Source organism: Chinchilla lanigera, unplaced genomic scaffold (genome assembly GCF_000276665.1).
Source record: "Chinchilla lanigera isolate Chin_1 unplaced genomic scaffold, ChiLan1.0 scaffold00109, whole genome shotgun sequence".
Taxonomy (NCBI): Eukaryota; Metazoa; Chordata; class Mammalia; order Rodentia; family Chinchillidae; genus Chinchilla; species Chinchilla lanigera.
The window spans coordinates 120,672-138,796 of NW_004955510.1; the positions used below are offsets into that span (position 1 = coordinate 120,672).

General features: G+C 42.6%; 1 protein-coding gene across 1 annotated transcript in view; it reads left to right on the top strand.

Annotated features, from left to right (window-relative positions):
- Positions 1-309: 309 nt before the first annotated feature.
- The window catches only part of Duxb (double homeobox B), a 19,545-nt gene continuing 1,729 nt past the window's right edge, over positions 310-18,125 (top strand). The window contains exons 1-8 of the mRNA XM_013506306.1: positions 310-331; positions 814-1,586; positions 1,698-1,792; positions 4,165-4,274; positions 14,756-14,910; positions 16,618-16,705; positions 17,038-17,183; positions 17,771-17,887. Coding sequence (XP_013361760.1) covers positions 310-331; positions 814-1,586; positions 1,698-1,792; positions 4,165-4,274; positions 14,756-14,910; positions 16,618-16,705; positions 17,038-17,183; positions 17,771-17,887 — 1,506 coding nt within the window. The remainder of the gene's footprint in view (positions 332-813; positions 1,587-1,697; positions 1,793-4,164; positions 4,275-14,755; positions 14,911-16,617; positions 16,706-17,037; positions 17,184-17,770; positions 17,888-18,125) is intronic.

Sequence of the window (18,125 nt, forward strand, 5' to 3'; positions counted from 1 at the left end):
CAGATGACAGCAATGTCAAGTGTTTTGCTCACTGCTGTGAGAAGTAGTGAAACCACACAGTTCGGAGAACAACATGAATACATTGCTGTCCCTTTTTCACACTGTTGTCCAGTGGACTATAACCAGCATCACACCTGCAGATGGCGCCTGCATTCTGATGAACGCTGACACTCGCTGTGCACACAGAGGCCGTGTAACGCTGCTCAGGACAAGGTATGTGGGTTCCGCGGCACTGTGTTACCAATATCTGGACCACCTGAGGGCAGAAGATCTGCATGTCGTACTCCCTGAAACATCTGTTCTTGCAGAATGCCCACATCTACCGAAAGACGTGATTCACCTTTCTCCTGTCTCCAATATGATGCTTCTTTGATTTGACATGCATCGTCATAAGGTTTCCCATAGAAGCACAGACGCGTCTGAGGTTGGTTTGGGAATAGACAGTGTCGCGCATACGCGTGCACACACACACACACACACACACACACGCACACACACACACCTTATCCTCAGCATTTTCATCACCAAACTGGCAATATCACAGGTGGGTGTCTCCTTTTGCCTGGTTCCCCCGGAGCCCTCGACAGCCTCCATGTGGAGACCCTGACCCTGTGTGGTGGCACACAAGCCTCCCGCAACCTCTGGCTCTGGTGTGTGCACACAGCCTGTGCAGCGGGCACTGCCTCCGGGAGCTGTGGCCCTGCGGGCCACACCAGGCAAAGAAACGCATGTATTCGAGTTGACAGCTGAAGTTGCAAAGTCTCTGAGTTGCACCTTCCGGTCGGGTTTCCGGCGTTCCTGTCCTGGTCAAAGACGGCATCATAGAGGAGTTCCAGCTAGGCTGTTACAGGAGGGGTAAGCGCGTTCTGGTGGCCTGGACCGGAGGAGATGCACCGGCGGGACGGCAGGGGTCGCGGGGCGTGGGCGGAGCTGCCGCGCAGGACGCGGGGCCGGGCCGAGAGGAGGCTCGGGAGGCTGGAAGGAGCAACCGGGAGTCCAGCCGTGCCGGGAGCCGCAGGGCCTCTGTGAGGAGTCTCTTCTGCAGAGACCTCAGCGTCCGCAAGGAGGCCCGCCCACGCGGAGCGGTCCCGCCTGGGTCCGCTCCGGATCTTCCCACGCCCGGGTCCAGTCTCTCCCGATGTGGGTGTCGCGCGCCCCCTGGCGGCCGCTGTGTCAGCGCTGGCCCCGGCGCGGCAGCGTGGGCTGGGGTGGGATTCGCTCTTCTGGACCCGGTCGGATTTCAGGGCTGGGAGAGAGAGGCGGGAGCTACACCGCTGGGAGGGCTGTGGGGCCTATGCTGTTCAGAGCAGAGCTCCGCGGCCGCGCAGATTATCGGCGGGGGGGGCGGGGGGCGGGGGAGGCGCTGGGTCGGGCGGCAGCGACCCTCCTGCCTCAGTGATCTCCGGAGGATCCAGCCCGCAAGGGGTCAGGACCCGTGGATGGCGGGACAGCTGCGGGTGCCACTGGGGTCACATGGTCCTCCGATGTACACCAAAATAACCACAGTTAGTAGTTCTGCCTTCTTTGAAGTCTCTGCACTCAGGGCTCAGGAGCCGGCCTGGCCCTCTGTGACTGCTCCTGTGCAGGTGGGATCCCCCAGGATCTAAGCAGAGTTCTCTGGGGAGAGAAGATTTCATTCTCTGGAACCTGGAGGCATGACTAGGCTCATTTAAAATGTGTTCACTGCAAATCTCAAGGTGCTTCCATCAGGCTCCCACCTCCCCTCTGAAGTTCAGATCTTCCTTCCCGCCATGCCCTCTGTGGTCCACCCCTGCGTGGGTGACACAGACAGGTGCTGATGTCCCCAAGAATAAGAGAAGCCAACACAAGGGTCTGAGGAGTCCTGGCAGGATGCAGGCTCATGGGGGATGTGCCCATTTGCCTGTCCATGAGACAGTGGTGAGAAAGTCAGACCGAGCTGTATAAAACCAAGACAGATATGTGGAAAGAAATAACAGACTAGTGATCAATTATAGTTTGTGCAAAGTTTATTCATTTCTGTGTACATTACACCTCAAAGTAAAGATTCAAAATCTAATCAAAATTTACAAAGATTTTTTTCTCAGTAAAAGACTTAGCAAACTGTATATTCTTTATTAAGGTATAATTGATAGGTACAATGTTATTTATTTGTGGTGCTCAAACTGATATTTCGATTTATACACATATCATCACCTGCCATAGTTATCTTTTTGTGTGAGGTGAGAACATTTAAGATTTCATTTAGCAAATTACAAATACGGAACAATGTGTTTTTAATTATAGTTATTATGGAGTACATTAGATCAGTTAATCAAATGTCCTTTGAGTTCGTTTGTGTTGTGTGTGTGTGTGTGTGCGTGTGTGTGTGTATACTGCCTAGGCTGGCATGGACTCAAGCAATCATCCTGTTTCATCCTAAGTAGCTGGGAGTACTGGCATGTTTCTGCCACTGTGCCTGGCTGACTTCCTACTTTCTTAAGCCACGTCCTCTTCATCCATTCAGTATCAATCAACACTTGAGTGCTGGGTAGAATTGCCCTTTGGGACTATACCCTGACATCCTTGGTAAATCGTCCTTTTCATAGTGTGATGTTTAATCTTGACTATCAGCTTGCTTAGACTGAGAGACACATAGATTAGTAAAGCTCACCTGGGTGTGTCTGTGGCTGTTTCCAGAGTCTGGCCTGAGTCAGCAAACTGGGGGATGGAATCTGCCTTCCTTGTGGGTGGCACAGTCCAATCCATCTCAGCCTCCAGGTGGAACAAAAGTAGAAGCAGGAAGCCTGTCAATATGAGTAAGCTTAATTCAGACTAAGTCAGGTCTCTTCATACTGGGCAGGTTCTTCTTTTGCTGCTGCCATCTGTGAACACCAGACTGCAGCTGCTACAGCCTTTCAACACAGACTCACTTCAGCAGCTCTCCACAGAGTTTCCAGGCTTTGAGCTTAGGGCTGGGACTCATCGGTTCCTCTTCTTCTGAGGCTGCCAGCTGCTTGGGCTGACTAGTTGAAGAATTCCCAGGTCTGCAATGTGCAGATGATCATTGTGAAAGTGCCAGATCTGATCAAGTAAGACAACCTAATAATGCTCCGTAGATGTATACACTCTATTGGTTCTGTTCTTCTAGAGAACCCCAACCGATATAGATTTTGGTACTGACAGTGATTCTAGAGAAACTAATTGGAAGAATGAATTTTATTATCTAGTTTTCTGGAGTTGGCTCTTTCATTTGATTTAGCCCTCAGTTGCTATACAGTCTCTTTCTGATGGTCCAGAGTATAAACAGGACCGTGGGATGAGATATGCAAAGGAAATCAACCTATTCCTACTTCAACTCCTATATGATGCTTTTGAACATTTTTGACAACTAAGAAATAGAATGACTTTGGCTGGTTATCTTTTCCCTGGCTATTTATCTTTTCCCTTCATACAAGAGGGTATGGGGTACATATCAGGGTGTGAGATGATGGTAAAGAAGCATCAAATTTGGTCAGACTGAATTTATTGATATAGTTATATTAAGCAGAGACCCTGTATTTCATGTTGCAACTCCTGGAGTTAAAGCTGCTAATGGTTTATGTGATTGTTGGCTGACATGTAACAAATGTACACTGTGAATGGGCTACAGTGCTTAATGTCCCTTATTTTACTATTTTTAAAATTTTCTCTTTTTTATTTTTAGTGCTTTAAATTAAACCCAAGACCTTACACTAAGCTACATCGTGTGTGTGTGTGTGTGTGTGTGTGCACGCGCGCATGTGTGTGTAATTTTTTGAGCCAAGTTCTTCCTAAATTTTTTTTTTTTTTTTTTAGTTTTTCTCCGGTACCGGGAACTGAACTCAAGACCTTGCGCTTGCCAGGCAGGCACTTTTTGCCACTGAGCTAAATCCCCAGCCCCAAGTTCTTCCTAAATTACCCAGGCAGGCTGTCCTTGGACTGGTGCTCCTCCTGCCTCAGTCTGTGAAGTAACTGAAGTAACTAGGGTAAGAGGTACCATGGATGGCTCATTGGTTCAGTGCTGGTGATGGGATTGAAAAGCTCAGGGAAATAGGGGTGCTGCAGTGGACTCTACACTTGGAGGATGGAGATGATTTAACTTTACCGATATCTTAGGAAAGACGCTTGTGAGACCAGTGCCAGCATATTTGAAGAGCTCTGTACTTCCTCTTTTCACTATGCCAGATCTTACAATGGGGACCACAGCCACTCAGTTGGGAAACTTAGATGTGATGAGCATAACTGGACCCTGGAATGTCAGGAACAACTGGAAGCACTCAACCACAGAAGACAAGGTAGGTGTACTTAGCATAATTAAAAGCAGGGCAAAGCAGTGGTCAGAATGGTCTGACTTGTGTTGATTCATGGTATTGGCTAACTAAACACTAGTGTTCCCATAAATGAAATGGTTAGGAAACCTACTAAATTATGCCAGACCTTTATGAGCAGAAAAATTTCCAGAGCTAATGACCATGAATGTATCCTGAATCATCAAAGTAGAATCATGTCACCCAACCAATTCTCAGAGTTGAACCAGTATACAGATCCAAGAATCCTCAACTGAAGGACAGGCTAAGTCCCTGAGAGGAAGGACCTTGTACCTGCCAAAGAATTGTACTGTGTCCCATACTTCCTATAAGGGACATAGGGCCCTTCCTAGTGTAAGTATACATGGGGGCAAAAGAAATAATCAGATCTTTTAGAAACTACTAGACACTGGTTCTGAGCCAGTGCTGATTCCAGGAGCTCCAAACTACCATTGTGGCCCTCCTGTCATGGAGCTCAAGTGATCAATAGATTCTTTGCTAGGGTCCAACCCACTGTAGAGCCTGTGGGTCCCCAAACACATCTTCCAGTCATTTTTCATGGTCCCAGAATGCATGCTTGAATAGAAATATTCAGCAGATAGAAATTTGGGACAGAAATACTTGGGAAAATTTCCACATTTGTTCTTTACCCTGTGGAATGAAAGTAATTATGGTGGAAGAATTCACATGGAAGCCATTAGAGCTGTATTGCCCAGGGTAAAAATGAAATATAAAACAATATTGCATCCCTGGAAGTATCACAGAGATTAGTGCCACTATCAAAGGCTTGAAAGATGCAGAGGTGGTAGTTCCCACCACATCCCTATATATGTCTCCCACTTGGCCTGTGCAGAAGACAGCTAATTCTCAGAGAACAGCAGTGGGTTCATGTAAGTTTAATCAAGTATTGACTGTAATTGTAGGTGCTCTACCAGATGTGGTTTCTTGCTTAATCACGTTAACACATCTCCTGGTCCTGGTACACACCTACTGATCTGGTCAATGTGTTTTACTCATACCTGTGCATCAGACCTAGAAGAATCAATTTGCTTTCAGCTGGCAAGGCCAACAATAAACTTTTATTTTTCTACCTCAGGGTTATGTGAGCCCTCCAGCCTTGTGTCATACTTAGCATGCAGGGAGCTTGATAATCTTCTCTTCTACATAATTATATGATGGCATTATGTTGACTGGATAGAGTGTTGAGAGGTGGGAATCACTCTAGACTTGTTGTGAAAGCATTTGCATGTCAGAAGATGAGAAATGAATCTAACCAAAATTCAAGGTCTGTCTTAGTTACTTTCTAGATAGTTGGAAGAAAATACCCAACACCTGCAACTTAAAGAAGGAGAAGTTTATTTTGGTTCACATTTCAATCCAAAGTCCACTCATTCCAAGACAGGATGGCATGACAGAGGGACATGGCACAGGATAGCTACTCATAGAAAGGCAGATAGGAAGCACAGTCCATGGAGCAGAAGCAGAGGGAAGTACTATATAACCTTCCAGGTTAAATCCACAGTGACTCACCTCTTCCAACCAGTCCCCACCTCCTAATTGTGACCAGCTATAATGCCCCTATAATCCAATCACCTTACAAAGGTGTTGCCTAGGATCACATGAGGCTTTCAGGGGATGTCTAGATGTATACCTTAACAAGATAATTTTGCCTCAGTGAAATTTCTAGAGTTCAGTGGTGTACAGTATACTAAGATATCATTTGTTGGTTGAAGGAGTTGTTGCACCTGGACCCTCCGAAAACAAAGAGTGAAACAGAGGGCCTACTGGGCTTATTTGGATTTTAGAAGCCAGACATTCCTTGCTTGGGTATGTTAATTAGTCACAGAGTGACTCAGCAAGCTACTAGATTTGAGTGAGGCCCAGGACAGAAGGAAACTCTACAATAAGTCCAAGCTTCTATGCAGGCTGCTCTGCCTCTTGGCACATAGGACCCAGCAGACCAACTGTACTGGAGGTCTCTGTGGGAGACAGAGATACTATTTGCTGCCCCTAGCAGATACCATGGGTGAATCACAAAGAGGCCTTTGGAATTTTGAGCCAAGAACCTCTCATCATGTGTAGATAACTACTCGCATTTTGAGAGTCAGCTGTTGAAGTGCTGCTCTTGGGCCTTAGTGGAAACTGAATACTTGGCCATGGCCACCATGCTGCCCATCATGAACTGAGTCCTCTCTTACTTATAATATAGCCGCTTTCTTGAGCATCACTAGAAGGCAGTGATAAAGACAAATCTTCAGGTGGACACAAAGTTGGGCAGTACTGAGTTACACCCCAACTCCTTGGAGGTCACACATACGGGCAGTCTGTGGTTGCTGTTTGAGCGGCCTGGGTCTGGCTCCTGTGTGCATTCTGAACTGACTAGACAAGCAGAACGAGGTGGGCTGCAACCCGCTGCCACCATGGTTCCCAGCTGAAAGCCGAGGAGAGAGCCAGATATTTCCCGTGTACTTCCTGGGGGCAGAGCGGGTGACCCAAGACCCCGCCACCATTACAGTCTGATTCTCTGCCCTCCATGCACCCATGGCAGACAGGAATTCCTCACCCAGAAGGCTGGTGAACTGCTCTCACCAGCGTTTGTGTGTGGGCCCTCCCTGTGCCAAGTGAGCAGATTATCCAAGAGCTGCTGGTACTGTAGTTCAAGTCTGTGCTTTACTTGCATCCTCACCTCCTGGAGGTCACAGACAGAGATAGTCTGTGATTGCTGTTCATGCGGCCAGCATCTGGCTCCTGTATGTGTCCTGAACTGACTGGAGACTCAGAATCAGGGGGTCAACAAACTGTTGACCCTGCAGTCTATGTCTTGATTTTGCATGTACTCTGAACTGCCTGAGAACACAGGTCTACTGGACCAGGATTTTCACACCAGTCATACCACCAGATATGATCCAGATCTGTTATTTCCTTGCTGAATTTTGTCCTGTTGACCTGTCTTTTTGTGTCAATGAGGTGTTGAGGTCCCCTGTTACAATAGTGTTATTAATTATATGGGTTTTCACCCCCATTAAGATTTGTTTTTTATAATTTGGAGCTCTGATATTTGGTGCATACATATTTATGATTGTTATTTCATCCTCTTGCAGTTTTCCCCTGACAAGTATGTAGTGACCTTCTTTATCTCTTTTGATTGTTGTTGGTTTGAAGTTTACATTGTCTGCAAGTATAATAGCTACACCTGCTTTTTTCTGGATTTCTGTTGCATGGAGGATTGTTTTCCATCCTTTGACTTTTAGTCCATGAATTTCCTTTTGAGTAAAATGTGTTTCCTATATATAGCATATCGTTGGATTTTGTTTTTTAATCCACTCTGCCAGTCTGTTTCTTTTGACTGGAGAATTGAGGTCATTTACATTTATAGTTATAACCAATATGTATTGATTCATCATTGTCATGTTATTTACTTGCATTGGTGTCCTACTTTTTCTATCTGTTTACTTGCTTGCTCTTCTTGACGATTCCTCTCTACTGTTGTTCTTGAAATTGAGGTCAGATTATTCTCTGTCTAGAATAACTTTAAGTACTCTTTGCAATGCTGGTTTGGCACTCATAAAGTTCTTCAATTGTTCTTTGTCATGAAAATATTGTATTTCTCCATTGAATTTGAGGGATAGCTTGTCAGGGTATATCAGTTTTGTTTGGAAGCTCTTTTTTCTCAGGCCTTGCAATACTTCACTCCAAGCTCTTCTCTATTGGATGGTGTGTGCTGAGAAGTCTGCAGTGATTCTGATGGGCTTTCCTCTATAGGTAATCTATTTCTTTTCTCTAGCAGCTTTTAATATTCTGTTCTTTTCCTGGAGATCTGGGATTTTGACTATCATATGTCTGAGTGTAGTTTTATTTCTGTTGTGGTTGGTTGGAGTACTATGTGCCTCATTTACCTGGATATCAAGTTCTGTTTCCATGCTTGGAAAATTTTCTGCTATTATTTCTGCAAATATTCTTTTAATGTCAGTTGTGTTGCCTCCTGCTGTTTTTTGACTCCTATTAGTCATACATTATTCCTCCTTGCCTCATCTTGAAGCTGTAGAATTGACTTTTCCTGGATCCTTGTTGATTTTACAAGATCATTTCTTTATGGTTGCTAGCTGCCATGCTGTCTTCAAAATCTGAAATTCTGTCTTCAGCTTCACTCAAGCGATTTTGGCAGCTTTCAATGGAAGCTTTGATTTCCTGGAAGTCTCTTTGAATCTGGTTCATGTGTTCTAAGTCCTTTCTATAGTTTTCATTTAATGTATCCATCCATTGATTTGTTCTTCTATTTTCTTATATGTTTCTTCTTCAGATGTTCAGAGCAGTTCTTTCATTATTATTGTCATTTCATTTTTTGCCTGAGAGATTATTTCTGATCTCATCTCTTCTATGGCCTTATGGAGTTGTTTCTTCACTTCCATTGCAATCATTTCAGCAATTTCAGGTGTGTGTTTACCAAGTTCTCCTATGCCGATGTCTCCTGGACTTGATCTGAGTGGAGTAGAGTTCTGAGATTGGGTTTTAGTCCTTCGTTTTGTCATGTTTGATACTGGATGCAGAAAGCTCAGTTTCCCTTTTCACTGGCTGCACAACAAAGGCCCCTAGTGTTCCTGGTTTGCCTCCTGGTCAGGTTTGCCCCTCAGTGTCCGCTGAAAAGCACTACTTAGTCTGGAAGTTTCTGGCAGTTGTTGCTTTGTATCTACTTATCCCAGGTTTCAGATACAGACATTGGTGTCAGCTGATGGCAGACCATCTGATCCAGCATCCCCTTGCAGTTCAGGGCACGTGCATGGCCCAGACTTGGGTTGCACTGGTGTGACAATCCTGGTCCAGTGGACCTATGTCCCCAGGCAATTCAGGGTACAGGCAAAACCCAAATCGAAACTGCAGGGTCAACAGTATGTGAACCACCTGATTCTGTGTCTCCAGTCAGTTCAGAACACATACAGAAACCAGATGTGGGCTGGATGGACAGCAATCACAGACTGCTCGTGCCTGAGATCTCCTAGGGCATCCGGGTGCAAATAAAGCACGGACTCAAACCGCAGGACCAGCAACTCTTGGAGCACTCACTCAACTCAGCGCAGGGCATGTGCAGGGAAGGCCTACACATGAAACCACAGTGACAGCAGTCCCTGGGCCTTCTGAGTGAGGACCTCCTGTCTGCCAGGGGTGCATGGAGGGCAGAGACTAAGACTGTAATAGCGGCAGGGTACTGGGTGGCCAGGAGGTAGGTGGGAAATACCTGGCTCTCTCTGTGAGTTTCAGCTGGGAATGATGGTGGTGGGAGTGGGTTGCAGCCTGCCTGGTTCTGCTTCTTAGTCAGTTCAGAACATGCACAGGAGCCAGACCCGGGCCACTCAAAGAGCAATCACAGACTGCCCATACCTGCTACCCCCCAGGGGGTCCTGGCACAAGTAAAGCATGGACTCAAATCATGGGACCAGCAGATCTTGGAGTGTTTGCTCACTCGGTGCAGGGCATGTGCAGGGAGGGCCCACAAACAAACCCTGGTGAGAGCAGTCCCCGGGCCTTCTGAGTGAGGAACTCCTCTCTGACCTGGGTGCACAGAGGGCAGAGACTCAGACTGTAATGGCGGCAAGGTCGTGGGTCACCTGCTCTGCCCCCAGGAAGTAGATGGGAAATACCTGGCTCTCTCCATGAGTTTCAGCTGGGAACCATGGTGGTGGGAGCAGGTTGCAGCCTGTCTGGTTCTGCTTCTTAGTCAGTTCAGGACATGTGCCCTGACTCAGTTTTAAAGTAACACTTTTGTTTGGTAGTACTCCACAGCTTGTCATTTGTGAGGTGTGCCCTAATGATCCGGTGCTTATGGCTGAGAACCATATAATTGTTGGTCACTCCCTGCCATTGTTTGTGCAATCTAACATGAAGGCTTCCTTCAAATGTTTGCCTTGTCCTCAGTGATCTGTTTGCAGTGAAGATCTGGATGCTGCACAGTGGCTCTGACTAGGGTTTAGTGAAACCTCTTAAGCTGCAGGTGTTAATAGGCCTCTTTTAGTATGTACCATGGAACATTCTACTCTATATGATAAGATTTGCAGATTGTGCAGCCCTCAGAATCAGAACAAAACATAATCAAGCAGTGTTATAGCAAATGGTAGTGAAATATACAAACAATTTAATTGGTTACATCTTAATTGGTTAGAAAACCTCCTGAAAATAACTAAAGCTTAATATCTTAGTTAGCTTTCCCTTGCTGTGACAAAATATGCAAGATAAACCACTTAAGCAGGAAAAAAGGTTTATTTTGGCTGATGCTTTCAGTCCACATCACTTGCTCTGGCCTGCTTTACCCTTGGCCAGGCCCACAGGAAGCACGTGGTGGAGCAAAGCTGGTCACATCATGGAAGTGGGCAAGCCAAAAGAGACAACAAGAGGAAGAGGCTGAATGCCACATCTTCTCCAGTGCACACCTCCAAAGACCTAACTTCTCCAAGCAAGCTCCACTTCCTAAAAGCCCATCATCCTCTAATCCCAACCAAACTTTAGCACATGGCCTTTGGGGGACACTGAAAAAATTCATCATGGAGAGAATGTGGCAAAGCAAATCCACCCATCTCATAGCCAGGAACCATAGAGACAAAGGGTAGAAGAGGCCAGATGAAGAGGCCTTTTTGGGTGTGTGAGAAGCATGACATAGAAGATTTGAGCTGTAAGCCCTAAGTATTTTGAGGTTTCATACTCTGGTAGACAGGGAAATCAAAGGTTATTTTGTATGTTTAAGAGACTGCTTTATTTTGGGCACTAAGTGTTCCTCAAATGCCCAGTCCCCAGTATGATGGGTAAGCTCAGTTTTCAACTTGCTTGAAAACAGGCCCCACAAAAAGAGGGGGAGAGGATACATAACACATTGTAATGCCAAGATGATGTTGCAGAGATGTTTTTGGGATGCTTTTGCTTTGGCTGCCTTTTCCATAACAAAGTTAAAAGGCACACCTTCAGTGTCCCAAAGACCTCCACCATACACCATTTCTTCAAGTTTCCACTACCTCCCACTACATCCATGCTTACTATATTGCTCAGTTTTCCATAGCTGGTACATAATATCTGACACCTGCAAACTCAAGGAGCAGGCTTATTTTGGCTGTGGTTTCAGATGGTTCTAAGTAGAAACATCATGGTAGAACAGTGTGGTGAAGGAAAGCTTTGGACTTTATGATGGTTGGGAAGCCAAGCAGCAGAATAGTAACAGAGAAGAAAGGTCCAGAGACCAGATGTAGTTTGTGAGGTCAGATCCTCATGAATGGCCCTGGCATACCAAATGTGTGCTTTTCTAATCTCCTATGCATTTCTTAAGCCAAGCAAGTTCAAAACTGAGCTTACCCATCACACTGGGGACTGGGAATTTGAGGAACACTTAGTGCCCAAAGCAGTCTCTTAAGTATACAAAATAACCATTGATTTCCCTATCTACCAGAGTATGAAACCTCAAAATACTTAGGGCTTAGAGCTCAAATCTTCTATGGTACAGTCATGTGTCTCCCAGACCCAAATAAATCTCTCCCTATAGATAACAAAGAATGCAATCCACATTATGAGCAAAATACCGGAGCCTTACACAATGAAAACAGGGACTGGGTCACTACAATAAAAATATTTTCTCACAAAAGGAGGGGGAGAGGATGCATAACACATTGCAATGCCAAGATGATGTTGCAGAGATGTTTGGGGGATACTTTTGCTTTGACTGCCTTTTCCATAATAAAGTAAATATCTGCTTCCTGAAAGAAGTCTTGAGACTAGATCCTTGGTTTTTCCTTTACCTTCTATGGTCTTATAGGGGTATTAGAGCCTACAGGATTATTTAGCATTTTACCATATAGCTAGGATCTTGTGATTTCACAAAGTATTTGTTTTTGCACACAAATATTGTTTCTTTTAGTTCAATCATGTGGATTTTCTGGTGATAGCATACATATATTATACACAGACACATGTAGAAACATACTAGATAAAGGCTAATTCATGTAAGTGGTTGCATTTAGCCCTAATACAATTAGTCATTCCCCTCAAGCAATTGTCTATTTTGGCTTTGAATACCTTGAGTTTATCAATTGTACCAAAACCCCACAGTATTTTTTTCCCTGAAGCAGTACAGACAACTGAAATGATGTCCATGTAGAAATTTTAATCCAGTCATTGCTTTGGTTTAAAACCAAATGTATATATGATAGCCATGTCAACTTGGCAGCCAAATACATCTTGTGAAGCCACAATTATATGGAAATAAAGAAATACAGGTCATACTTTCATCTAACACAATGTAAGCCTCTTGATTACATTCATTCTAAAACATATTTACCCAGAAGATAATGCAAGCTGTTCAGGTGATATTTTTCCTTTTACACTACTTCAACTATGGTTATATAAGACTATCTGTTATTAATACACTGTTTTAGATGATAATAGGATAGCAGAGTTAAGAAAATGAAAACATTTTGCTAGTCTATGTGGAAATAGGTTCAAAAAATTTTCTCATTACTCCTACAATCTTGAATTGTACAAATGGTCACATGGACATAGTAATCATTCACGACTTTTATCTTCTTATAAGTACATTGATAACATCACAGGGCCACAACTTCCCCAAACCCTAATTATCTCCTACAGGCCCAGCCCATACACCATCACCATGCATCTTGGTCATATACTCATTGCTGAGGCAAAATACCCAACACCCACAGTTAAAAGAGGAAACATTCATTCTGCTCACAGTTTGTGGAGGCTTCAGTTCATAGCTGGCTAGCTCCAAGACAGAGTTGCATGGCAGAGGAGAAACAGTCCATGGTAGGCAGAAGGCAGCAAAGCAGTGAAGTAGCAAGCAGCAAGCAACAAGCAACAACCCTGTTTCTGTCCCTTATATGCTGTCAAGGATACATGTCCTTAGGAGGTAGAGCAGCCTTAATCCTAGCATCAAACCATAAATCCTAGCATCCATAATCCTAGCAGCCACATTCTCGCATCACACCATAAATCAATGCCAGGATCACATCCTTGATGCCAGCTTCACACACCCTTGATGCAGCCACCTCCCAAAAGCCCCACCTATGACCACATAAGCCTTTAAGGGAATATCTAGAGAGAAGTCATAACAATGTGATTTTAGGTATTATGATTTCAACGCCTGAGTGTTTGTGGGATACAATCCAATTTTAGCAGATGCTGCAGGGGATTTCCTGTCATCCAGGCATAGTCTTCTAGAAATTCATTGTTTACTAGAAACCCAGTTTCCACCTTGGGAGTCTGGATTCCTCACTTCTGTCTTCTCTGCCTATTAATTTGGAGGCCTGAAGAGTCCAGGGAATCTGGGTGACAGCCTCAGTGTTACCATTGTGATATCTCTTGGTAGAAATGCTGTTTCAATTACTGTTCCCACCAGACCAGTATATCTTGGCTGTCAAGAAAAGCTGAACTCTTATGCAGTGTGTGAAACTACTCTCTACTGCTGGGATTTTTAGATAAGTCTCAACCTTAGTCATTCCTTCTTTCACTGATTGAATTGCTCACATCCAAAATATATTTGATAATATGCTTAAATTAAAGGCAAATGGTTTTATTCTATAATCATGTGCAAAACACATTCACAACAGCTAAATTAGGGAACTTAGACTAATCAATTGGCATATATATACACCAGCACATTGATGGAATAAAGTATGTTGCAGGATAAGCTGAAGAAACATGAGAATGCCAGGGATATAGCTTGGTGGCACAGCACCTACTTGGCAGGTGTGAGGTCATGAGTTTGATTCATGATACAAAAAGAAAATATGAGAAGTTTGAAGCAAGGTGAGACCCTCCAGAATACGAACAAGTCAAAATAATTAAGAAACAAGACAACTTGAAAATAGTGAAAGCAGAGTGCTTTTAGAGAGAGCTCAGAATCCAGGGATGGTGTTCTACTACTCATCTGTTGGGGAAATTGTGCACCAGTTTTCCTTCAGATCTTGTTACTTTTTCCATTTTAAGATTGAATTTCACTGTGTTTCCAAGGTTGGCCTTAAACTTTTGATCCTCCAGCATCTGCTTCAAAGTAGCTGGAATTATAGGCATGTGCCTAATTTTTATACTTAATTTTTTAAAAATGTATCATTTGTTCCAAAGTTCAACATTTATAATTTTATTTAACTAAATTAATTCTTTACACATTTGTTCACTGCATTAATATTCATGGACATTTCTTGTTCCTATCACTTTCACTCTTCTTAACATAAAGTGTTGTAAATTTTTGTCAGTTTTTGCTTTCTATTCTGACATCCTTGACTGTTATTGTTCCTAAGATATATATTTGTGCATGTTCAAATTAAGATAATTTAAGAGTTATTCCTAAAATAAACATATATAGTCACCATTTGAAATATGGCCTTTACCTTGGAATAAACTTAAAATATGTACTCAAGCCACTGATTTTAACCCACATACTTCATACTCCTTTATTCATTTTTGTTTTTTTTTGCTAGGGTTGCTAGAAAGAAAAAGCAGACGACAGAGGATGATTTTGAATGAGAATAAAAAGGATATTCTTAACGAATGGTTTGAAACGAACCCCTATCCTGGTATAGATACCAGAGATTTTCTGGCCAAAGTAATCAGTATTTCAGAGTTTCAAATTCTGGTAGGCACTTTTTAAATATACTTTTTTTTTCTCAGGGTCAAAATAAAGAGAAAAAGTAAGTTAAGCACTTCTGAGCACTTTACTTAGGTCAGATATTTTGCTCAGAAATTTATTCCACACGAAATGAAAATATAGAAAGAAAACCAGGAATTCCGTGTGTACCTTTTGTTAAATGTGGAAGCACTGCTTGTGTGTTTGCACTGAGTGGGAAGGAAAACTGGTGCACAATTTCCCCAACAGGATGTACTTAAATCACAGTTTGAGAATTACAGAACATACAAAAAATTGAATCAGTATAAAGATATAGTCTTTCACTGTTAGAGCATAGACATGAGAATAAGAATTAAAATAATTTTGACAAAGCAGTGGTGTTAGAACTTATGGAAAGTCCTAGTTCTTTAGCTACTTTTTAAAACTGATTTAAAATTTTAGTGTCTTAACTGTGATTCATACAAAAGAATGAAAGAAAAATCTGTGTTAATATACTATGAGAAAATAATTCCTGTAATAATTAAGCAATGATGAGTTTCATATATTGAAGAAATAGGTATGAAGAATATAACTGAAAAAAGTGAGAGTGTTTTAATCAATGAAGAAAAACATTTGAACATTTAGAAGAAAAAAATTGAATTCATGTACTTGCATTCAGTATATAGTCTCTGATTAATCATCAGCTGTAATGATTTCAGGCCTGGAAAATAGTGAAGAGAAGAACAATTTTAATGATTGGCTAGTGTCCTGGGTATGGAAGACAGAGTAAACACACACACCAGTGCTAAAATTGCTTCCTATGGGACCAGTAGGTAGCTGGCTCAGGGTCCTTTGGGACTGATGGTGAGAAGGGAAACCACAGAAAAAACACAGCACAATATTGCTTCTGATTTGGTGTTAACTAATTTATCCATTAGTTTACAGGTTTCAGCTGTAAGACTTTTTAACCTCAGAGAGAATTTTGACTGATTAATCTGGAGAACAAGTCAAGACTTTGAGAAAAATGCCCTCAATATAGTAACAGTTCAAATGATGATGATCATCATTCAGTCAATAAAGGTTATAGTGAATTATCAAGATAGCCACACAAAATACTTAAATGTAATTAAAAAGCATGAATCAGTGTCTACTCCTATCAAGAAAGTAAGCATAATTCCAACTGGTTATGTCAGTCGATATAGTTTTAAAGCTAGATATAGAGTGTTTGTGGCTACCCCCAGAATGAGATTAACAAGACTTGAACACAGAGGAGAGTTAGCAATGCGGCTTTCTGTGTACAGTTTGCTTTCCTACTTAAATGAATAATTTTCATAGATTAAATCCACATAATTTTATCTTATGAGATCATATTTCTTATGAAGAGATGAAGGTTAAGAAATTAATAACTACTTAGCAACTGTGAGGTGTGAGAGAGACAGACAGAGAGAGGAGAAAGGAAAATAAAATCAGGGAGATTTCCATTGGATGTCAGGACAATGACCATAGAAAACATGCTAATTTAAGTGAACACCCAGTACTGTTCTCAATTTTATGCTGATGTTTTAAGTAATAACATCCCTGAAATAACACACTTCCCTTCCCCTTATGTACTGCCCCAAGAAGAGAGGCTAAATCAGTTTTCTTTGGTTAGACGTTTGAAATGATCTACAATGAATTCCATCTTCTTTTTCTTGCCCCATACTTTGTCTTTTCACTTAGACTTGGTTTTAAAACCAGAGAAGAAGGCGCAGACAAAGGGAGTATGAATGCAACTTTGGAAAATATCAAACCCAGGCATGGAACAAGCTTCAGTTCAGCCATGAAGGTAAGAGTCTCATCCCCCACTCAAATACAATGATTCTGTGGATGTATTTGACAGTGTAAACAATTCTGCATACTGTGCCCAGATTTTCTCTAAAGAATTCTTAGAATAGGGACGAAGAGTAGCATCCTAGCACCAGAGCTATCAATAGTACTGCTGCTGAGCAGTACAGTGTCCTTTTACCTCTGGAGTTTTGTCCCAAGGAAAAGACAATTAAATGAGTTCCTGAGGGACATTTATAGTAAAAGTGATTAGAACTATACTTAAAATTTTTTTTCAAGTTTGAATGTGTAAACTAACATATAAACCCTATTTTATGCCCATGGTTTCATCAGGTAATGAAGCCAGACATATCTGGACAAATTTCACAAGACCTCAAATTGAAACCCTAATTCAAGCCTCTGACCAGAATCACTTGCCTAGAATTGCTGTCAGGGAAGAACTGGCTAAACAAACAGGCATTCCAGAAAAGAAAATTATGGTGAGTTCTCTTTGTGTGGTACAATATTTGTCCTACCTACACATGGTATTGCCTCCTGAAAGAATATTGCTGAATGAATGTGGGCTCTTTGGGATCACTGCACTGAGAGAGAAGGCAAGTTAGAGTCAGAAAAGGGGGAAATTATTCACCTTATTGTCAGAAGTACACACTCTGAGAAGCAGTAGCAGGAGGACAGAGTGGAGAAATGTGAATATTGGTATGGAGTTTTGAGAACACAGTCTATGCCAGTGCTTTTCATAATGCTGGTATGATCAGTTCAAGAATGATGGAAATGCTATCCTGTGTACGGTGGGGATGTCCTTCAGCATCCAGGTTTCTGTCACTGGAGACCATGTCTTCATCCTGCTCCTTACTGTAAAAACTTGTGAAATCTATATACTACCAATGACCTGAAATAGGGTAGGGAAATATCCCTAGTGGAGAATCCTTGTTCTAATAAACTATGGGATTGTGATTCAGTGTCCATTAAATGTTCATGAATTCTGAGGTATGTCCATGAAGTACCCTATACAAAACTTTCAAAAACTCACTTGTTTCATCTAATCTGCACTTATATCCCTGTTCAGAAACCTGCATCCTCTACGTTGCTTGGTGTAGAGGAGAGAGACTTATCTTTTTCTGGAGATCTCACTCAGAGTGAGGATGAGAGGGCAGATTCTAGATCTTCCATCTTTTCAGACAAAGTATTATTTCTTTTATAGCAGTGATGGTGAACCTTTTAGACAATGAGTATCCAAACTGCAACTCAAAACCCACTTATTTATCACAAAGTGCCAACAATTCAATTTGCTGACCACCAGCACAAAGGAGCAAAGTTCCACTGACCACCAGCTTCTGGCATGCTCTGAAAAAGGCATCTGAGTTTGTTTCTTACTTTTTGAGGGCTTCTGCTACAATCACAGCCAGTCCAAGCAAATCATA